The sequence below is a fragment of the Uranotaenia lowii genome, chromosome 2 (genome assembly GCF_029784155.1).
Source record: "Uranotaenia lowii strain MFRU-FL chromosome 2, ASM2978415v1, whole genome shotgun sequence".
Classification (NCBI taxonomy): domain Eukaryota; kingdom Metazoa; phylum Arthropoda; class Insecta; order Diptera; family Culicidae; genus Uranotaenia; species Uranotaenia lowii.
In genome coordinates this window covers 29772027-29796553 of record NC_073692.1, presented here as the reverse complement: position 1 = coordinate 29796553, position 24527 = coordinate 29772027, and the positions used below count along the sequence as shown (strand labels likewise).

At 32.3% G+C, this 24527-nt stretch overlaps 1 protein-coding gene across 1 annotated transcript in view; it reads left to right on the top strand.

Moving 5' to 3' along the window:
• Positions 1-579: 579 nt before the first annotated feature.
• Positions 580-24527, top strand: part of LOC129744976 (uncharacterized) — a 153469-nt gene continuing 129521 nt past the window's right edge. Inside the window, exon 1 of the mRNA XM_055737801.1 lies at positions 580-1835. Coding sequence (XP_055593776.1) covers positions 1658-1835 — 178 coding nt within the window. The 5' untranslated portion in view covers positions 580-1657. The remainder of the gene's footprint in view (positions 1836-24527) is intronic.

Genomic DNA, 24527 nt, shown 5'->3' with positions numbered 1-24527 from the left:
GTCCTCCTGAGAAAACGTTGTTCTTCTTTGTTGTTAGACCAAGTGGAGCGTGATCCGGCGAATGTGGGATGTCCTAGAAATTGAAGAACGGTTGCCATGAACCAAGTTAATTTTAGGAATTATGTGCATTAAATTATGTCGTAAGACGTAAAACTATCAAAATAATAATAAATAACACACAGAAATTACTAAAATGACACATAAACGACACGAAAATGAAAAAAAAAACAATACACAGAATTTTCACAAAAATATTACATTGATCACATAAAATGACACAAAAATTATATTGAAACCACAAAAAGATGACACAAATGATACCAATATTAAAAACCGTTAGCATACCGTTAGTACCAGAAATAAAAGAATGCCAGAAGCTTCATAACTATAGTCATAGTCTATAGATCCACCCTACCGATACCAAGCAACATGTATACGCCAACCAGGCGATGCATCCCCGCGCGCATAAACTCGCGAAGGTCGGAGAAGACCTCCACAGACCTATGCAGGCACGTATACTCGCCTCGACCACGAACGCTTTCCACGGAGTCCAAATTTGTACGCCTGTGGTACCCCGGCTCAGTCCCCGGATGGTTTTCGATCGGTTAACAACACAACATTGCCCGCTGCATTGAACGGAACTGTTTGGTGTTTGGTTCTCGATTCGTTATCTTCAAACCGGCTTCCGAGTACGAGGTTTTCCTTTTCTGATCCGTGTTCGACCCAGTCAGTCGGAGTGTGTTTAGTCAGAACGGAACGAGAAGCATATCTATAGCATAGAGCATAGAAGCTTAAACAGAGGATTCATTGATGTTTTTTTTTTGCTATTATCTGTTAGCTTAACATGACACGAAGTTGTCCGGATTATCTGGGTGCTGGAACTAACTAGTCGATCAAAATTGAGTAATAATAGGGAGATCGCTATCGGTACATGATTATTGGTGAAGAAACAGAGAAAAGCAAAGTTCTTGCGCGAGGAAGACTTCAAGCCGGGTTTGTCGCCTGTTCGTCGTTTGCTCGCCCGTTGAGGTCACCGGGTTTGAAAATTCATAAACGTGGGCGGAACAAGTGGGTTATTGCGTGAAAATTTACCGCTTCGCGAAATTGCGGGTGTCTGGCGGAATAAAAGTGCTACCGTATTATTGTTCGGGATTCCTTCTCTAGGTCGAATCGAAACAACCGGGAGCAGCGGAAAAACTACAGCTAAGTCGAAAGAAGAAATTTGAAAAAAAAACCGTCAATGATGAATTATGAGCAGAGAAGAAGCATTCTGGTTCAATAAGCGTCCGGCGTTCGGTGAACTGCACATATACCGGGGAAAATTATAATGATAATAATGCTTTTGGCCGTGAAATTGAGTTGAATTACCTCTGCAGGCCAAGTGGTGGATTCTTTGCTTTTTTTCTCGAAATTTTCCTATGTCAGTGATTCCGAGAGAAGAAATTGAAAAATTGCGTGTGTAGCGAGCGATAATTCGTGTGTGAGGCTATCGGCTTCGAGTTTTGACGCCATCGCAGTGTCGATCCATTAGTTGTGAATTGAGAAAATTCCGAAAAAAAATTACAGTTGCCAAGTGGCCAAATTGAAAAAAATAAGCATTCCAAGATTAGGTAGTGTTGTTGACCGTTAAGGTGAAGATTTTTCGGATCGAAGCACGATGTTCTTGAACGGTTTAAAGATGTCCAAAAGAAATTCAGCAGATGGTACCGCCAAATTCCAGAGGCAGCATTCGAGGATGATGATAACGGTTGGCAGCATGCTGATGCCCCTGCTGGTTCTGGTCCTTTGTAGCGGTTTGACTGCTGAAGTTTCCGGCCAGGAGAGTGATGTTTCTGGTGAGTGCGGATAATAGTTTTTAATAAACTAGGAAAAATATTTATTAATTTAAGAAAAATTAGATCATATCTTGATTATTAATTTTTTAAGCATTTTTACAAAAATTTCTAAAAAAATGATAAAAAACAACTACTTATATTTCTTTTTAACTTATTAAAATGAAAAAGAGCTCTTTCAGACTTGTATATTTTGAATTTGACTTTAGGATTTGTTTTAAAATAACTTTTAAAGGGAATTCTTAATGTCAGCGCTTTTGGACTTGGAAGAGACTTATGGAAGAGCATGTGCAAATTTTTGTGACGTTCTGTCAAGTGGTTTTTGAAATATCGTCTAATACAGAAGGTATTTGACTAATTTTTTTTGGGCAGGATCGCGAAAAATACAGGAAAGTCGCAAGGGAGACTCAAAAACAGCTGGACATCAACTATTCGAATAAAGTTCATATGATCAATCGTTTGAGTCCTAGGGGATCTAAAAGTGAACTGATTCATTATTATTTTCAATGTTCTTGAAGTGAAGATGATTGATTCCATGAAAGTAGGGAATATTAGAGATTTTATCTAGTGCAAATAACAAATTTTGATTGGGGAAGTGACTAATTTTTTTTACTAGTTCATCTAGCTGACTAATAAACAGGACTGGCTTCATTTATAGAAGGTAACAAAGCTGCCCCCCGTATAAATAAACAAAATACGGTGGTCAACTCGTGCGCAAAAAATTGGAACCGCTAGCGAGATATTTTGAAAAATTGTGTAGAGGACAGCAAAACGATCTGTTCAGTGGATACCTGGCAGATTTTCAGCCGGAAACATTTCGTTGACAAGTCTCGTCTGGATGTTCCGGAGATGAACAAGGAAAATAAATGAAGAATTTTATGTCTAGCGTTTGAGGTGAATGATCTGTGGAAGCTGCAAATCAGTCAGTGTTACAAAACACTGACAATGAATGGCTAAATATACAAAAAAGGTTGCATCTACAAGCGACCTTTTTTCCTGAATAACACTTCTATAGATCCTACAAAGTTGATAGTAAGTTTTGGTTGGACTGGAATGGTGCAATTACTCGAAAACAGAGGGGGAGTGATTAAGAGTCAAATATGTTGTTTTTGTGTCATTGTGAAATTGTCATAACTTCGATCAAATTCAAAGTTTTGTGTTCGATCAAATTCAAAGTTTTGAGTAGTAGCTGCAGAAAACTGAAAAAGTAATCAATAAAATCTTGATTTGGAAAAAGGAAGTTTTTTATAGATGACATTCGTTGAGCCCAAAATTTTAAGTCGATGAACTTCTTCATTGGACGCTATCTCAAAAACCACTTGACAAAACGTCACAAAAGTTTGCACATGTTATTAGATAGTTTTACTGAAAATTTCATCAATTTTCGTTCAAGAATTAAAAAGTTATTAAAAAAAACCAAAGAGTTGCAAAGTTCATGACTTTATGATTGAAAATCATAAAGTCATGAATATCAACAATTCTGTTCATCATACGCAAAAACAGTGTTGAGATGATCGATAGAAAATTTATTCACCTTCAGTATGCAAAAGAGAAATTTCAAATTACTGTTTTGCCGTCCGAGATATTTTAATCTAAGTACAAGAACTTTTTTTATTTTTCGAAATTTCATATTTGAAGCATAACTCAAAAACGGTTGTACTGAGATTTTTTTGAATTTCATTTTTGGATTCAGCGCCCAATTTCACATTAAAAATGACCTTCAGTTTTTTAAGTTCAAAAATGCTGTAAACTAGTGTAATCAAAACAAATTACCAGTTGTCCATACGTTTCGAGCTACTATGGCATTCGCTTCTCTTCAGTAGACAAATTCATCATCATCGTCTAAACTATTTTGGTATTTTGGTATTTTGGAAGTATAAAGGGCAAAATTAGGAGACAATAATTTTGCAATTCACCTCTGATTCTTGCAAACTAGACCTATAGTGTCCATTTCTTGAGTATTTTTATGTTCCCAGGAATCGAGAAATCTGATGAACCTTTTCCTTGTAATTCAAGGGATCCCGGGAAGAAATTATAAATAAGCTTTCAGCCCTCTCTTGCATACATAATTCGTTAAAAATATAGTTAAAATTGAAATTATTGAATGTAAACAATTATTTAAAAAAAGGTTACTTTTTGTTAACATAAGTTAAACTAAGGTTGCCAGAATTTTCCAGCACGTACCCGGGCCGGAAAATCCGGACTATTTTTATCTGAAAACCTGGCAAAATCCGGGCATTTGATTCCAAAATGTCGACCAAAAATCTGGGCAATATCCGGGCAATATCCGGGCAAATTTGGTCCAAATCCAGGAATTACTCGAAACAAATCAAGGAAAAAAATATGAAAAATTTTATTTTTTCATCAGCAGTTTTTAAACCGTATTAAACGCTTTCAAAAAAACTTCTTATGGTTATTTTTCTTAAAACTTGTTAAAAAAATTTCGTTTGAGACGCAAAAATAAAAAAAGAATTACAATACAATTTGTTATTTTTTTGTTGGTTTTGGCAAATAAAGTGAATAAATCCGGGCAAAATTCAGGTATTTTTAACTGAAATTTAGGGCAACCGGGCCGGGCCGGATTTTTGTCAAATTTTGTGTTGAATATCCGGGCAAACCCGGATAAAACCGGGCAATCTGGCAACTTTAAGTTAAACAATGAAAACATCGAAGAAAGTCGTTTTTAGATATAAATTTCTACATTAAACTAAACCTACTTTGAAAAATATCAATTCAAAATATACGAGAACACGGAACCAGTACTTCCGAAACGAGTTTGATCTCATTTATAATTTAATATTTAGAACTGCAAGTGAAAAAATAAAAAAAAAACTGTAGCAGAATTCTGAACCTGGGATTAATTTTCGAGGTTTTGGCGTCAGTTCTTAGTCAAGATGGTTTCTCTTGAATCATCTTATTAGATCATCAAAATTGGATCACGAATTTAAAATTATCAGTGTACAATAAAGCCAAGGCCTCCTGCGATATTTGTTCCTTTTATCACTTTATACCTAAGACATTTTATTGCACAACACTACATGACGTTTACGAATTGAAACTAATTTTTAATTGCCAATTTCGATTTGCAATTTAATAAACTTTCCATATTGAAACTCAAATCTTGACACACAAAAACCATACCTCAACTTTAAAATAGGTTTTTATTAAGAAGTGTAGCTCAACAAGTTCGTCCATTATTATTAACCAGTATAATAATAAAAAAAATCACATACTTCATTACAAATTTTATGCAGATATTTAATTTTTCTCAAGAAACCGATTTCAACCTCAATTTTATTTTGTGTTTCTTGTTCTTCGAAGTGCTCAACTTCTCATTCAAAATTTCATAAGGCCACATAATTTACAGTTTCTTAAGATGCAAAGAATTTAAGAGTTAATTTTGATTAATGTTAGTGCCCTGAAACTTTGAAAATAGGTATAAATTATAGTTCAAAATTCGACATTTTTCTTACGTTACTTTTAAATTTTTCAAAACATTTGCAAAGATAGGCTTATATCAAATTGTACCATTACCGCAAGTAATTTTGACTTCTACGAAAACAGTTTTTGAAATTTTCTATGTTTTACTTTTCCCAATTCCTATAAAATAAGAGATTTTAATTTTCAGAGAATTTTAAATACTTTTTTAAACAAAAATCAGATTGTTTGCATCAGTTTTGTAGATTTCAACAAATTTGTTAAATGAAATAAAAACTTTTTTTTAACTTGCATCACTAATGTCAGAAATACTTGTTTTACCAAATTTTTAAAAACTTTACAATTTAATTTTTTATATCATTCATCATCATCAAAATATGATTCCTGAATTGTCATCAAAATGCTGAATCTTTAATTATTATTTAAAAATCTATACATAAGCTTTAACATTGTTAGACGTTTTTATTGAAAAAAAATCATTAAAGTATGTTTTTGATTTTCATATTATATTTTAAGAATAGATATTGAAAATGAGCGAGAAAAAGTTTATAAGAAGTATTTTTATCACATACATCTATTTGTCTCCCATGCAAGGCCGGATTAAAGGGGGGGAACTTGAAATATAAAAACTAAATAGCCCACGTAAAAAAAATATCTAGATTAGTTTTTGTCTTAAAAAGTTAAGGGGCCCCCTAGAGTAAGTAGTGAAGGAGCTCTAAATAGCCCACGTAAAAAAATATCTAGATTAGTTTTTGTCTTAAAAAGTTAAGGGGCCCCCTAGAGTAAGTAGTGAAGGAGCTCTCCCACATTTTGCGAGCTGAGAATATCAAAATCTTCTGGACAAAATCGAATTCGAAAACAAAATTGAGAAGAATGTGAGGCAAAACACCTCAAATTTTTATTTTTTTATCGAAACATATCAGTTACGATATTCTGTACAGAGGAGGTAAAATAAAAAAAACAAACATATCCTCATTTCCATTACATTCAAACGTCTTGCACAAAATTAACGTTTGTTGATGTAACGTTGAATGTTACGTTAAGTTTCCAAGTTATGGTTTTCTACACTTAAATAGCAGCTAATTTCGCTTTATGATAAACATTTCAGAATTTTACCTGGGCAGTATCCGGGTTAATACCGCGTATTATAATATTTTTTCACCTTTCAATCATTATTATTGAAAATTTCATTGCTTTATAAATTGTTAACCCTTTTCCTTTCCTATTTTTGAAAGTAAAATCTTAGAAAAAAAACTGTAGTTGCAATTGGACCAATCGACAGTACAGGATTTCTTTATAGAGTTGTTTTTGACATTTCATACGCACACTTGCTGGGCGTGTACAGATGAGACGGGACAATTAACCTCAAAAACTCTCGGTACAAAAAATGAACAGCCGGTCAACGAACATGGTCGTTTTTAAGGTTAATTGTCCCAAAACTGAAAAGTGTTGGTGGAACAACCAGCATAATATCACGAACACTATCAGCGGCAAATAGGACTATTGAATTTCCATACCAATTTCTGTCTTAGACTTGAAATTTCTACTGGAACATTTTCAACTGATTTAACCAAAATTTTATCATCTACTGAAGTGAATATCCTGAATTTAGCAGATCATTTTCCAAATGACCATTCTCAAATTATCATAAAAACGATTGAGTGATTTTCTTAATATGAATATTTCTATGATCTTTTTTTCCAGATTCAATTCATTGGGATTTTCAATTCTTGTGTTGTTTTTTCAGTTACATTATTTCATTCAGTTTCATTATTTTCCTGAATTTTGAAAATTCAGGATCTTTGTTTAGAGTAAGGTTGCCAGAATTTTTTCAGAACGTACCCGGGCCGAACAAATCCAGGTTATTTTAGCTAAAAACCTGGCAAAATCCGGCCATTTGATACCAAAATGTCGACCAAAAGTCCGGACAATATTTGGGCAAAATTGATCAAATTCCAGGAAATACTCAACACAAATTGAGAAAAAAAACTTGATTTTTTTTTTCATCATCGTATTCATTAATCGTATTTTAAGCTTTCAAGAAAAACTTTTCATTATTAATTTTATAAAACTTGCTCAAAAAATTCCGTTTGGGAACAACACAACACAATAAGATTTTCTCTCTTTGTTTTGGCAAATAATATGAATAAATCCGGGCAAAATCCGGGTTTTTTTTCAATGAAATCCGGACAATCGGCCCGGACCGGACTTTTGTCAAATTTTGTATTAAATATCCGGGCAAACCCGGATAAAACCGAGCAATCTGGCAACCTTAGTTTAGAGTTCTAAACTCATTTGAATTCCGAATCTGATTTTTTTTTAATAATAACTGATTCTGTGTTTTAAACATTTAATCTTTATTCTCAATTTATTTTCAACCGATCATTTTTGCACTATTACCCCTTTGGCTTTGAGAATTTAGAATTTAGAGAATTTAGAATAACAATTTGATAAAAAAAAATTATCTGATGAGAATCACATTCAAAAACATCTCATCAAAAGATTTTTTTTGTGTTTCAAAGACATAAAATTGAAAATCACATTTGGTGCAAATTCTGCTTTTGCTCTGATTGTAACTTTGTATCTCTTTTCTTTTTATTTAATCATATTTTGTTTCTTAAAACTTGATTTGAAATTATGATTTAGATTTGGGTCACTTAATTTCGGTTCTGAATATAACGGAATTTAAGTTTTGAATTCTTAAACTCTTATATCTATATCTCTATGGAATATGGATTTAGTTATTTTGTTTATTTTTTTAAAATTTTGCTTTCTATGTTTCAAATCTTCAAGATACTTCCTAATTGTCACTAGGTAAATATTTCTCGAATTAGCACAAACCAAACGATCAATGATTATATGAAAATCATTTAAAATATCTATCTGGCTTTTTTTTTTAAATTAGAGAATTTTTGTTTATGATAAGGGTTTTAAAAAAATAAGAATTATATTTAGCATTTTGTAGCTTAAATAAGAGTTTTCATTTCTAAGAACTTTCTAAACTCTTCCTCTTTGCGCGTGATTGATTAACAATTTTTATTTCAAGGTTCAAGAAACTATTTTCTACGCAGACAGCATGGCTATTTGAAGATAGTATACTGAGCTCATCTCCAGTTTTTTAACACGTTTAAATGCTTTTGTATTTTCTGGGTAGCATTTGAAAAAAAAATCGAATTATAGGGGCGAGAAAAATTTCCCCGGGCCCCCCGATGGCTAAATCCGCCCCTGCCCTCATGGATCCAATTTTCAATTTCATAATCTTTAAATATTACTAAAGATCATAAATTTCACCGATAAAACCGATAAAGTAAAATTCTATTCTTATTTTCAAATAAATGTACCAAATAGTATAGTATATTTTTTCAAAAACTTTTTTAATGAGCTTGTATTATTTTTAAGTCTGAATTTTTGTGTTTTGAAAATTTTTTAACAAGAAAATGTTTGATTATTGCATTTTTCCTCTCCAGGACCTAATAGTTCAACTGACGACGAACAAAAACATGACTTAAAATTTCAATCTTTTAATAGGCTTAAATTTTTTTAAACGTTTCACCTTTGTATTATTTCTACTCATCTTATTTTTTAATCTTTTTTTTAATTTTTAAATTAATCTATGAATAGTATGAAAATAATTAGAAGTTGCAACTTTAAAGCTTCATTTTAATGAGTAATGTCAATTTAAATAGCAAATACTATTTAAGTTAACATTGCGCTTTCAAATGAAGCTTTAAAGTTGCTACTGTTGCTACAAGTTGTGTTTTCAATATTTACACAAAAACTTGGAATTTTTATTAACATCAGCTTCAAGTTTGTTCATTCATTTCCCAATCCGTACTTTTTCGATGATGATGAATTAAACATGTTGTATTTCAAGTTCATAAAGTTATAATTGTGAACTTGAATCAAAAATGAACTTTTTTAATCCACTTATTTTAATAACTGATAAAATTTGAATTGGAAAAAGAATTTTATCTCTGAGTTTAATCACTGGCACACTTGTAAAAAAAAATTCAATGTTAATTTTTTTTCAAATTAAATCTAATCATCATTCATGTATTTTGAATAAATTCTCTTAAGTTCAAAATGGATTTTATCATTATCGAAAATCCACATTTCAAATGGTTTTTTTTTCAAATTTTAGATATTACAGAATGAAGAAAAGAAATGTAAATTAATATGATTAATAAAGAACAATTATTATCTTTTTGCTTAAACAATTTTCAAGCATGGTTATTTTCTGACCTGATCAGAAATTTATTCAAAAAATCGGATTGCATTTTTTTTAAATCGAGTGTTATATTCTATGTATGTTATTACTGTGCACTGATTTTTATGTCCGGAGCTTTAAATTTTGGTTTCGATCGAAATTTGAATTCACATTCGTTTTCTGGTGTTTTGGAAATATTGACATGATATTTCTAGTTTAGAATAATGATCATAAATTTGAATAATTTATTTATAACTTACCAAAAATAACATTGATTTATAACTTTGATTCTGATTTATTTTGAATCGTATCAGTTAATTATTTAATGATTTTTCTCGATTTAAATGATCATGCAGGGCATAAGGATTGAATTTCGCCTTAAGTTAGATCAGAAGTAAGATCAATTAGTTATATACATCAACAAAAACTCAGAGCTAATAGGGAACTTTGTTCTGATCTCAAATTTTGGTGCACTTAGGAAAAACTAGAACTTACGAAAATAAAATCGAGGTCTCACAACAGAAAGCTAACGTATTCAATTTACAACGTCGTTTTTCGCAAAATATATTTTGATCTCAAATTTTAAAATATGATTAAAAAAATTAAACATAGAAATACTTAGCTTATGTTTTCTGCTATCTCCTTACTTTTGCCAATGAAGATATTCCGGAAAGAGAATTGGTGTTCAATAGGACAGTTTCCGAACTATTCCACCATGGAAAACGCCAAACAATTTCGAAAGTTCCACAACACTGTCCACATAAGTCTCACACTTATTTTCGTTTAAAACTATAAATATACTTATCGAAATTTTGAAAAACAAGAGAAAATTTCTCTGCACCGAATAAATGCGTCTGACACTTTCATCCAAGCAACGCCTACTCTCCTTATTTGAATCACGAAATCACAAAATAGTCCAAATAAAAATTTGTTGTCGATTAATATTGTGACCCTATTTGGCTGAATAATCTTACTGAATCAAAGCAATCGAAAGATTCCCTTTGTTGATACTTTTGATTAATGAACTCTCCAATGTAAATATTGATTTTAATTGTAGGCATATTTGCAGATTTTGGCAACAATATTAAAGATCAAACCTTTTTTTTATTGTTAAATAAAAAAAAGGCACTGTAGTAATTTTTTTTAAAATTTGTTTTATTAAATGTATATTGGTTAGATTTTCAAAACTTCAAATTTTGGATGCCTTCGTTCCGTAGTAATTTACTAATGTTTTTGATATAAAAGACTCAAAATTTTCAAAAGTTGATAATTTTAATAATTTGAAGTTAATTGTTTATTTGGAATTGCATCTTGAATCAAAATATTCTGCCTTAGTTAGCATAAGAACAAGTTTTGATTTTATTTTATTTTATTATTTTTTTTACTATTTGTTTCGGACAAAGTCGTCTTAACATCTTTATGGCATTCGCGACTTTATACATATCAACGAGGCGGTTGGCGGACAGTTATTGAAAAACTTGTCCGGTATAACTGTGTTCGATGTTTACTCTTGGGAACGAACTCACGGATATCGGCTCAGGAGGCGACTGACTTGCCAACTAAGCTATATCACAAGCCCCAACAAGATTTGAGGTTTTGACTGGTATGTCAATACAAAAAAATCTAATACCTACATGTGGACCAATACATGTCATAATTTTCATGTTCATATAAAACACAAATGATAAAAATTATTATAAAAATTATTTGACCTACGAAAACGACAATTTTCAACAAAAATAACCTAAATGTTGACAATGGTAAAAATGGCAAAAATGAGAATATATTGCTAAAGCTTTACACAACATTTTCCAGAACAACAGATAATTCTGGTCTGTTTTTTTTTTCGAGTTCTAGTTAGTGTATTCCAAAATCTTTCGGAAACCCAGATGCAAAGCTTGCCTACGAACGATTTCAATGTTTTGGGAAATTTATTTTCCTAATCACCTTGTCATACAATCGTGTCTTAGTCCCTTGAACGTTCAATCGCTTGAGCGCTCCAGCGAGCCTTCAACCGATAAGTCTTAAAGACTGTTAGCACTTTGTATTCGAAACGAAAGCAACCCAGAGTCTTTCCGAAGGCATGAAAGCTGAAACTTTTTTTTTGTCGTTTTTCTCTGTTTTTGCCTTAGCTTCACAGTTAGTTGAACGACGAAAGTAAGTAAGTTAGTGAAACCTATAGAGTATCATCATCGGGAAATTTGGTAGTTCATTGTTTCTGTTTTTTTTGACTCGTTGACTTTCGTGGACAACACACACTGCCGATGAAATTGGGGGAGGTGGTTGAATAATTGATGGAACGAACAGGTGAGAGGCCTCCAGCTCGAGTGGGTGATAGTTAAAAATTATATGTGTATCTATCTGCAGCGTTGCGTTGCGATCTGTGTGTAGAAACAAAGGATCAACGACCAAAAGAAAGTAATTTCGGAGCCCAAAGTTCGAAACGTTAAACAAAATGTAACCTCACAACCACCCCTCGCATAACGCCATTGTACGGATTTGGTACTGTGGGTTAAAAAGTATAAAATTGGCAGTCAGAAAAAAACTGAAATATGCGACCCGTAGAAAGAATTTCATTCAAAAAGAAAATCTTTTAAGATAGAAGTCCAGAAAAAAAGAAAGTTCTGTTTAATAAAACAGTACCTTAATTGACAAAAAGTTTGTCCGAAAGTTTGCAAAAAAATTTCACTGTCCAGCCATCTCGCGGGCATACGCCAAAAATCGCTCGAGCAAATAATGTGTTTAAATTAATAGCTCGCCTTGCGCCGCTTAATATTGGTGATAGTTTGTTGAGCAGCTCTCAATCTGCCAAAAGATTGCAACATTGAAATTTATCCCCCGGTTGGCAGATGTAAAATTTGACCGATGACCGCGACCTGAGGCTTAATTTTTACGAGACTATTACGAAGGAGTTACGAAATAAATTAGTCTGGTTTGTAACGAAGTTTGGTTTTGAAATTTGAAAAGTAAGATTTTGAAGTTAAAGTTATCAATCTCAATTTTTTGTATTTTAATCTATCTTTCGAATGAAAGGTTTTTCAAAACCAATCGAACATTAATCCAAATATTTAAAAACTTTTCTTCACAAACAATGACCCAAACCGCATTTGACAAATTTGATTGTCATTGGAAGGAAGTGAAATGATCCAGAATAACCGTCTTTAACCGACTGTGTGAGGTCTTTCGATTAATAAAAAAATACCATTGATTGGGTCGATTTGAAAAATGTGTCGGAAAAATAATTAAACACCAAAGCCTAACAACGAACAATCATTAACTCCTGTCAGTCAACTACTACTAGTGATGATGACTGGGGGCTTGCTTTTAGCTATTATTGAGGTGTGCTATTGGTTGTAATTGCCATTCATTCGATTTGTTGTTTTCTAGTTGTTTACGACGAGGGGTGGCGATTTGATTTATGTTGGGCGGAGAAATTCACGGTCTATAAACTGAAATTTATGATGAATTTGTGTAGCTAGAAACTTTTTTTTCTCAAGTTTACAGCAACTTTCGAAAGATTCAATCTGTTTATTCCAATACATTTTTGTCAGTTTTGTCAATATTGAAATTTATGCCTTTATTTTAATATTTGTTGATTTTGTAATTTTTTGTCATTTTGATCATTTAAATTATTTTGAGAATTTTGATAATTTTGATTATTTTGATTATTTTGATCATTTTTATCATTTTGATCATTTTGATCATTTTGATCATTTTGATCATTTTGATCATTTTGATAATTTTGATTATTTTGATCATTTTGATCATTTTGATCATTTTGATCATTTTGATCATTTTGATCATTTTGATAATTTTGATTATTTTGATCATTTTGATCATTTTGATCATTTTGATCATTTTGATAATTTTGATTATTTTGATCATTTTGATCATTTTGATCATTTTGATCATTTTGATCATTTTGATCATTTTGATCATTTTGATCATTTTGATCATTTTGATCATTTTGATCATTATGATCATTTTGATCATTTTGATCATTTTGGTCATTTTGATCATTTTGATCATTTTGATCATTTTGATCATTTTGATCATTTTGATCATTTTGATCATTTTGATCATTTTGATCATTTTGATCATTTTGATCATTTTTGTCATTTTGATCATTTTGATCATTTTGACATTTGTGCATTTGGTTATTTTTGTAATTTTTGTAATTTTTGTCATTTTTGTCATTTTTGTCATTTTTGTCATTTTTGTCATTTTTGTCATTTTTGTCATTTTTGTCATTTTTGTCATTTTTGTCATTTTTGTCATTTTTGTCATTTTTGTCATTTTTGTCATTTTTGTCAATTTTGTCATTTTTGTCATTTTTGTCATTTTTGTCATTTTTGTCATTTTTGTCATTTTTGTCATTTTTGTCATTTTTGTCATTTTTGTCATTTTTGTCATTTTTGTCATTTTTGTCATTTTTGTCATTTTTGTCATTTTTGTCATTTTTGTCATTTTTGTCATTTTTGTCATTTTTGTCATTTTTGTCATTTTTGTCATTTTTGTCATTTTTGTCATTTTTGTCATTTTTGTCATTTTTGTCATTTTTGTCATTTTTGTCATTTTTGTCATTTTTGTCATTTTTGTCATTTTTGTCATTTTTGTCATTTTTGTCATTTTTGTCATTTTTGTCATTTTTGTCATTTTTGTCATTTTTGTCATTTTTGTCATTTTTGTCATTTTTGTCATTTTTGTCATTTTTGTCATTTTTGTCATTTTTGTCATTTTTGTCATTTTTGTCATTTTTGTCATTTTTGTCATTTTTGTCATTTTTGTCATTTTTGTCATTTTTGTCATTTTTGTCATTTTTGTCATTTTTGTCATTTTTGTCATTTTTGTCATTTTTGTCATTTTTGTCATTTTTGTCATTTTTGTCATTTTTGTCATTTTTGTCATTTATGTCATTTTTGTCATTTTTGTCATTTTTGTCATTTTTGTCATTTTTGTAATTTTTGTCATTTTTGTCATTTTTGTCATTTTTGTCATTTTTGTCATTTTTGTCATTTTTGTCATTTTTGTCATTTTTGTCATTTTTGTCATTTTTGTCATTTTTGTCATTTTTGTCATTTTTGTCATTTTTGTCATTTTTGTCATTTTTGTCATTTTTGTCATTTTTGTCATTTTTGTCATTTTTGTCATTTTTGTCATTTTTGTCATTTTTGTCATTTTTGTCATTTTTGTCATTTTTGTCATTTTTGTCATTTTTGTCATTTTTGTCATTTTTGTCATTTTTGTCATTTTTGTCATTTTTGTCATTTTTGTCATTTTTGTCATTTTTGTCATTTTTGTCATTTTTGTCATTTTTGTCATTTTTGTCATTTTTGTCATTTTTGTCATTTTTGTCATTTTTGTCATTTTTGTCATTTTTGTCATTTTTGTCATTTTTGTCATTTTTGTCATTTTTGTCATTTTTGTCATTTTTGTCATTTTTGTCATTTTTGTCATTTTTGTCATTTTTGTCATTTTTGTCATTTTTGTCATTTTTGTCATTTTTGTCATTTTTGTCATTTTTGTCATTTTTGTCATTTTTGTCATTTTTGTCATTTTTGTCATTTTTGTCATTTTTGTCATTTTTGTCATTTTTGTCATTTTTGTCATTTTTGTCATTTTTGTCATTTTTGTCATTTTTGTCATTTTTGTCATTTTTGTCATTTTTGTCATTTTTGTCATTTTTGTCATTTTTGTCATTTTTGTCATTTTTGTCATTTTTGTCATTTTTGTCATTTTTGTCATTTTTGTCATTTTTGTCATTTTTGTCATTTTTGTCATTTTTGTCATTTTTGTCATTTTTGTCATTTTTGTCATTTTTGTCATTTTTGTCATTTTTGTCATTTTTGTCATTTTTGTCATTTTTGTCATTTTTGTCATTTTTGTCATTTTTGTCATTTTTGTCATTTTTGACATTTTTGTCATTTTTGTGTTTATTGTCATTTTTGGCATTTTGTTTATTTTTGGTATTTTTGGTATTTTTGACAATTTTGACAATTTTGACAATTTTTACAATTTTGACAATTTTGATAATTTTGACAGTTTTGACAATTTTAACAATTTTAACAATTTTGACAATTTTGACAATTTTGACAATTTTGACAATTTTGACAATTTTTACAATTTTGACAATTTTGACAATTTTGACAATTTTAACAATTTTGACAATTTTGACAATTTTGACAATTTTGACAATTTTGACAATTTTGACAATTTTGACAATTTTGAAAATTTTGACAATTTTGACAATTTTGACAATTTTGACAATTTTGACAATTTTGACAATTTTGACAATTTTGACAATTTTGACAATTTTGACAATTTTGACAATTTTGACAATTTTGGCAATTTTGACAATTTTGACAATTTTGACAATTTTGACAATTTTGACAATTTTGACAATTTTGACAATTTTGACAATTTTGACAATTTTGACAATTTTGACAATTTTGACAATTTTGACAATTTTGACAATTTTGACAATTTTGACAATTTTGACAATTTTGACAATTTTGACAATTTTGACAATTTTGACAATTTTGACAATTTTGACAATTTTGACAATTTTGACAATTTTGACAATTTTGACAATTTTGACAATTTTGACAATTTTGACAATTTTGACAATTTTGACAATTTTGACAATTTTGACAATTTTGACAATTTTGACAATTTTGACAATTTTAACAATTTTGACAATTTTGACAATTTTGACAATTTTGATAATTTTGACAATTTTGACAATTTTGACAATTTTGACAATTTTGACAATTTTGACAATTTTGACAATTTTGACAATTTTGACAATTTTGACAATTTTGACAATTTTGACAATTTTGACAATTTTGACAATTTTGACAATTTTGACAATTTTGACAATTTTGACAATTTTGACAATTTTGACAATTTTGACAATTTTGACAATTTTGACAATTTTGACAATTTTGACAATTTTGACAATTTTGACAATTTTGACAATTTTGACAATTTTGACAATTTTGACAATTTTGACAATTTTGACAATTTTGACAATTTTGACAATTTTGACAATTTTGACAATTTTGACAATTTTGACAATTTTGACAATTTTGACAATTTTGACAATTTTGACAATTTTGACAGTTTTGACAATTTTGACAATTTTGACAATTTTGACAATTTTGACAATTTTGACCATTTTGACAATTTTGACAAATTTGACAAATTTAACAAATTTAACAAATTTAACCATTTTGACAATTTCGATTATTTTGACAATTTTGACAATTTTGACCATTTTGACAATTTTTACAAGTTTGACAAGTTTTTCAATTTTTAGGAAAAAATCCAACCAAGATTTTATAAATAATTTTATTGAATCTGTTTCCTAGAAAACTTCATTTTCTTATACCCTTTTGTGCAATTCTTCAACAATTTTTCAGGGTCATGAGATCTAGTTTGAAATTTTCAAAGATTTTTGGTTTTATATGTTGCTTGTTACTTTTGCTTTGAAATATCTCAAAAAACGGGATTCTTCATTCTTAAAGCTGTTTTATAAAGACTCCGTAAAAAAAAACAAATTGATTAGCAACTGTTATTCGGCTAATTTCGTTAGCAGAAATCTTGGTCTTTAGCCCTAATGGCACTTCTGATCCACGAAGAGAACCTGCCACTAACTGATTATTATATCAAGCACTCATCATAACCCAACGATAACTAGTCAGAATTAAAGGCAAGGTAAAGCTTTCCCAGAAAGCTAGCTATTCATTGTAACAGTATTATCGGGAGAAAACCAGTCCTAATCGACGACTATCGAGCGTACTTATCTTTTGCAGTAAACTCGACTCGTTCGCCACCCTTTCACGACTAATCAACAATCTTATACGCGCGCTCACCCTCCAAGCTACGATACAGAAAAAATATGAGCATAATTTATCAGCAATAACCACCGATCAGTGCCGGGTAATGAACACACCCAACTTCTCGATACGGCTGGGTTGTGCTTCCCATCTTAAGCCTTTTCCTTCCGCCCACATCTGGAACGATGCGATGTCGATGCCGATGAAACAGGTTGTTGTGACACAACTGCAACTTCCCTTTGGGTTTAGCTTTTTCGTTCGAATCCCATGACGAAACCGTTGAAATTTGTAATCGATCGATTCAATCAGACCGAGCGCGATTGATTAGTTAGCCTCCCTCCGGAAAAATCTAAACAGACATTTTTCATACTTTCTCTGCGCCACTGACTGGCGCAAGAGAAATTGATGATTTTATGCAGTGGATGCTGCTGACCTTTGCAATTACTTGCTTTTTTTTCTTTGTGCTGATCATAGGACGAATAATAAGCTAATTTTGATGAATTTCTTCACAATTTTTCTCAAGTTTTTGTTGGTGCAAATTGTAGAAAATTTTCCAAATCACCATGTTGAAATTAAAACAACGGATCGCCTGTCTCAATTGTATCGTGTCTCGTTAGGGTGGACCATTACAGCTAACGTTCCTACCAACTATCTCGATGGCTGCTGATGAGCCCGAGAATGATGGCCAATTTCTGGTGCTCTGCTGATGTGCGGAAGTGTCAATCAGAGAATGGCCATTTTCGCCGTTAGCTTTCGGTTGTTTTTGGTCATTCTCATTCTACCGGTGTTCCCCTGCAATCTATTTACTGTCTACCGTGAGAAAGTTAATTCGTGTTTTGTCTTTCTACCTACTTTTTGCCATCCAACCAAGAATGGGATCAAACGATCAGCTCTGCTAATAATCAATCACAGACAAACGGATTGGATCCGACGCAGTGAGGAAATTGCGACGCCTTCCGGACAAAAATGGGCGACTCGTCTTGAGGTTTATTTCAAAGCTGATTGAGTTGTTCCATTATTTTTTATCCAACGGGCTCATTCGCGAAAGATTGATACTTTCGTCTTTGCTGACAGCTATCAAATGAAAAATGAAGCGACAGACGGAAATTGTACGATAGCCGGGGTTCAAAAAAAAGTAAAGACATTTCCTCGTCGATTACCTACATACATCAGATAGGTTCAAAATTATGAAATTGTGAAATTATAAAATGTAGATAGTGGTAGTTCTCATTGATACTGATTTATTTTACATTTAGTTTACAGTTTCCTTAAAAATATATTATAAAACTTCGAAACGCCGGATGTTGAAATAACTTTTTATATAACCTTCAAAATGAAAAGTAAACAACATTTAAAAAATAATTTGGACTATTTTTGTTCATTCAACATTTCGAAAGGGAACTTTTGAACCAGTTCAATTTGGGGCTACATTTTCAATTTTTCACTCGAATCGACCCCAGTTGCGAAAAAAACCCATCAATCCATGCAAAAAACGAATCAAATTCCGCCAAATTTCCGGTACCTTATGATTGATGGTTGGAATTTTGCTATCCGAAAATAATTAGTTTCCTGATAGCGCCACCATCAAAAAGGTTGATGGTTTTTCTCCGCCTTAGTTACTATCATTATCTCCTGGGCAATTTCTCACGCTGTGTTGTGTGCTTATTTTCGGCTCATCATGCGCTGTGGGCCAATGTGAGTTGCTATCAAGGAACTGTAGTAGTAAGTAGAAGGTATATGCTACTCAAAATCGAACCATATTTTTTAATTCCTCAGGGCGGTTATTTTTTGCAATCGTGAACTTGAAATCGCGGAAATCAATCGATGCTTCGTGATGTGCTAATAAAAATCTTCTCTGGTGGTATCTACACGATCGACGACGACGACTTATAGAGAAGCACAATCTATGATTATGTCAATCGTCCATAATTATGACTTTTCATTTCCAGCTTTCGTTTGAAAGTGGATCGTCAAGAATGGAACATCAGTTTGTTGCTTTCGTTTTGTATTAGCTTGGATTGAATACACTAGTTTACAAAATTAAAAAAAAACATCGTGAACTTTATTCACCGACCTATATTTTTTATGTATGTACAATCGGGCGCTGAATCCGAAAATCAAATTTAAACAAATCTCAATAGGTAAAACAGTTTTTGATTTATGATCCGAATATGAAATTTGGAAAAATAGGAAAAGTATTTGAGAGTGGGGTATAATGGGCCACTTTTTTTTTCTACGTTTCGAAACTTCTTATTGAAAACGCAGGTTTCAGTGGTGGTATAGAGTTATCTCTATTCATGTTTCGACAGTCTATTCATTACATAACTACACAATTCATTAGTGATTACTATTGTCGCACTCTCCACTTATCATATTCCCTAATCGGGAAAGTACTCATTTCTCAATGAGTACTTTGATACTCTTACCCAGAATATCTGGCAACACTGTTGTGCTACCACGAACCCAATTTGAGTAGTCTCGCCTAACCGTGTGATGGTGTAAACATTTATACCGCGTTTATCATCATCACCTGTCATCAGCAATCATTGATCTATCGTTCTCGATTGCGAATTGAACATATCAAGAGGAACCAAAACAAACAATGTTTTGGTTCTGCTGCAATCGGCAGCAATGTGGGAGCAGCTATCGATCCGCCGAAACCTTAAGTATCAAAACCTCCCCTCAAGTCGCAGATTGAGAATGCTGAACAGCTTCGCGTGCCTCGTCCTTGGTAACGCCTTCGTGAACGCATCAGCTGGCTGATCCTCAGTGGAGACGTGTCGCAAAGATAGCTGACCGCTTCTTATGATGTCTCTGATAAAAGCATACTTAACGTACAAATACTTCATCCGCTGATAGGTTCGCACCTCTTCCAGATACTGGATGCAAGGGATGCTGTCCTCCATTAACGTGAAAGGAGTGCTAACCACACACAATTCACCCAGGAAATTTGTTAACCACAAACCTTCTTCGACTGCATGGCAAAGGGCTCCTATATTAGCTTCAGTCCACGACAGACTGACCGTCTGCTGACGTTCACCACGGAACTAGATTCCCGAAGATCATGTGAGCGTAACCTGATACAGATCTTCGACCATCGGAGTCGTTGGCAAAATCTGCATCAGCATATCCGATGAGTGGTTCCGATTTCGCGTTTCTGCGGAATACCGACGCCGTATCGGTCGTACCTCGAAGGTATCGCAGAATACGCTTCAGGCCTTGCCAGTGCCTATCCGCCGGGCTGGCCTGGTATTTGCTTAGTGCGCTAACTGCAGCACAGATATCTGGCCTCAAAGATGACACCAGATATTGTAGACAACCGATCAATTCTTTGAACGGTTGTTCGGTGATAACCTCACCAGTTCAGCTTCGTCCAGCGAACGTTTGTGTCAAACGGTGTGCTTACGGGTTTACAATCAGCCATACCGAATCAGCCAAGAACCTTCTCGACGTATCCTGATTGCGAAATCTTGATGACGCTATTCGGAAAGTCTCGCTTTATGGTCATCCCCAAGAAAGTCTTGACTTCCAGAAGATCCTTTATATGGAATATCCTTCCAAGCTCGTTCTTGATCCAGATAACCTCTGAAACGTCTTTTCCGGCAATGAGGATGTCATCCACGTACAGGATGAGGGTAAGTCCTCGCTTACAGGATCGGTAAACGCAGCAGTCGCTCTTCTACGGATAGAAACCAAGTTTTCTAATCTTGTCGTCGAATGGTTCCAAGCACGACCCGCTTGCTTCAAGCCGTACAGACGGTTCGGACACTCTCCATCTTGGCAACCGGTGCATACGTTTCCCAGTAGTCCAATACTGGTCTTTGGGAACATCCTTTCGCGACCATCGTCCTTCACGGTGAACACCCACTTGGACAGGACATTCCATCTGCGATTGTATAAAAGTGGATTTGAGTAATTGGTTTTTCACATTTGACTTGTTCTCCTCCAATCAATTTAAAAAGTTATTGTCATAAAAAAATAAGTGCAGTCACTTTAAATTGCACACAAAAAGAAATCCCTAGGCACCTATGATGGCAATCGAAAGTTCTTAAGAAAAAAAAACTAAGGGACAGGTGGAACAGGCAGAGTTCAATGCCTGCCAAGGAAGTATCGTTTTATGTAACATTCGAGTTACGCAACCGTGATACGTTTTTTCTCTCTCCATCCAATTTGAATAAAACAATAACAAAAAACATTATCGTTAATGCCTTTCTAAAGCAGCGCAAATCGTCCAAAAGGTTCGCTCGTTTGATGATGCCGGGTGTTATTCGATACCTACCTCCTCGATGAGAGGGAGAGTGTGTGTGCGGCCTTTTTTTGTCTTCACACAATTTAAGGCTCATTCACACCCAATTATCATGTATATAGATTTTTTTTTGCTCCTCTTACATTTCTTGTATGCACGGGGATTGTAGGGGAAGAGGGGGCATAATGCCCACGTTAAGAAGAAAGCCTTGTTTTAGAATACATTTGAAAAGATTAACTTTAATTTTCGATTGTATTTGGAAGTTTGGTTTATTTTTTGTCTAAATCTGATAATTAGAATAACTGGAAGTTCAAAAAATGCCACAAATTCAATGAAGTTTGAAAAGTAGGTAGAAAACTGGATTTCAGATTCAGTAGGGGCATAATGCGCATATGTGTGTACCCAATCGCGCCGTTTGACGTTTAATAAGTGTTTATTGATCCAAGTGCCTCCGAAAGTGTTTGCCAGGTAAAAAAACTTCTATTCTACTTCACAGATGGAAAAATGTATTGCTACGCGCAGTGCTGCCAGATATACTGAAATTCTTGAGAATAGTTAATTAAATCTATATTTAATTTAGGAATTTTTAATATATTCGTTTATATTCAAGTTATGTTTTCCAATACAACTTATAAATATCTTTAAAATTCTTGTGATAAAACTGCATATAAATTTAAACAAATACGAAACATGCTTAAAGATAAACGGACATGGCGCGTTTTGCCCCACCTAGACATGTTTATTGAAAATCGTTCTAAATAACATAAAAAATAATTGAATAAGAACATTTTTCGTTTTGTGATGATTTTCAAGACCAATGTTCATCATTGTAACAGATGTCACATAATTTTTTTTGGCGACAGATGCCGTAATTCCTTACAAAAGTCAAGGCACAAATTGCAAGGAATATGGTTTCAAAAGTATTTTTGGATTTTCGCAGGGATTTATCGCATATTTGATGCTAATTTTTTGTACCAAAGGTTTCTACTGTTAATAAGAAGGGAATATCGTACCGAATTCTTAAAATAAATGTATATCTAGCTAGATATCGCAGTGGGGCGTTTTGCCCACACTGGGCATTATACCCCCAGTTCCCCTAACAGGTAGGTAAAGGTACCATCACATCATGTCCGATGCTCGTTTTTGTAGAAGTCTATTGAATCCGATTTTTTTGTTTGCTTCTTCTCACTCACGACTGACTGACTGTGTTTCGACGGATTCGACGCTCGCGATATGCTCGTAAAAAAAATTGAGTTAGATTATGCACGTCTTGGCCTTAAAGTTTAATCTAGTTATGTAGCGATTGCGCATTAAGTCTTATGAGTAAGGTAATGGAGCGCTTCCACCCCGAAGCAACGCCAGCCATTCGACGAAGACGAAGACGCCGCCCCGGAACGGAAAATGTGCGTTGGAATCATTTAACCTTATCACGGTTTTTTGTGTTTGTTTCTATTCCTCGAAGTAGTTGCTAGCTACTACTTATTTGAACGCGCTTTGGCCATCGGTTAATCAAGGCAAATTCACTTTCACGAGTTCACACTACATGATAGAAGTTTGTTTTTTTAAACTTGAAGTGTAAAGCTTTATGTAAATTTCTCGAATTTTCTTAAGTATCTGATGAAAATTTAACATTGAATTGGTTGATAACACAAATTTAATTGCTTTTTGATAGAAGCTGATGTTAAGGCCAATTTTAACAAAATTATCAAAATTATTAAAATTGTCAAAATTGTCAAAATTGTCAAAATTGTCAAAATTGTCAAAATTGTCAAAATTGTCAAAATTGTCAAAATTGTCAAAATTGTCAAAATTGCCAAAATTGTCAAAATTGTCAAAATTGTCAAAATTGTCAAAATTGTCAAAATTGTCAAAATTGTCAAAATTGTCAAAATTGTCAAAATTGTCAAAATTGTCAAAATTGTCAAAATGGTCAAAATTGTGAAAATTGTCAAAATTGTCAAAACTGTCAAAATTGTCAAAATTGTCAAAATTATCAAAATTATCAAAACTGTCAAAATTGTCAAAATTGTCAAAATTGTCAAAATTATCAAAATTGTCAAAATTGTCAAAATTGTCAAAATTGTCAAAATTGTCAAAATTGTCAAAATTGTCAAAATTGTCAAAATTGTCAAAATTGTCAAAATTGTCAAAATTGTCAAAATTGTCAAAATTGTCAAAATTGTCAAAATTGTCAAAATTGTCAAAATTGTCAAAATTGCCAAAATTGTCAAAATTGTCAAAATTGTCAAAATTGTCAAAATTGTCAAAATTGTCAAAATTGTCAAAATTGTCAAAATTGTCAAAATTGTCAAAATTGTCAAAATTGTCAAAATTGTCAAAATTGTCAAGATTGTATTAATGTTCAAAAATTGGTAAAAATTCTTCGAAAAACTTCGAAAGAACTTTTCCGCTAGTTCCCCATGGGTCATTTTCAATATTCTACACCTCCATAAGAGTGATATTTTTAAATGATGAGAACTAATGGATGCTGGAATTAACTGTTTTTAATTTAGAATGTTGTGTCTTCTTGCAGGTATTGAATAATATTCATATGTAAGGTCCACCGGAAAAAGAGCATAGCTTTCGTGATTAAAATCCCATCGGTAGATGAAGTTGGAAAATTTGTCAGTTTTTTCCCCAGCCAGAGAAAACGATGCCAACCTTCTCTTATGTAACGGTACTTCTTGAGATTTGACCTGAGAGTTTTATGTTTTATCAGTTACGACAGCAGGAGAAAAGAAAAAACTGCTCTTCTGGACCATTTAAAAGCAAAAGCTGACATCTGGGCGCTTTGTCCCCGGAAAACAATTAGCTAGGAAAGCAATGCTTTTGCAAATAACTCGGACACCCTCCCACGACTTTGGTGTCGTCTTCGGAAGAAGAAAAATAAAACACGCGACCAGTTCCAGGGTTTGGGCTTTTCGCTTCAACAAAATTATTCCAGAAGTGGTTGGCAAATGCCAAAG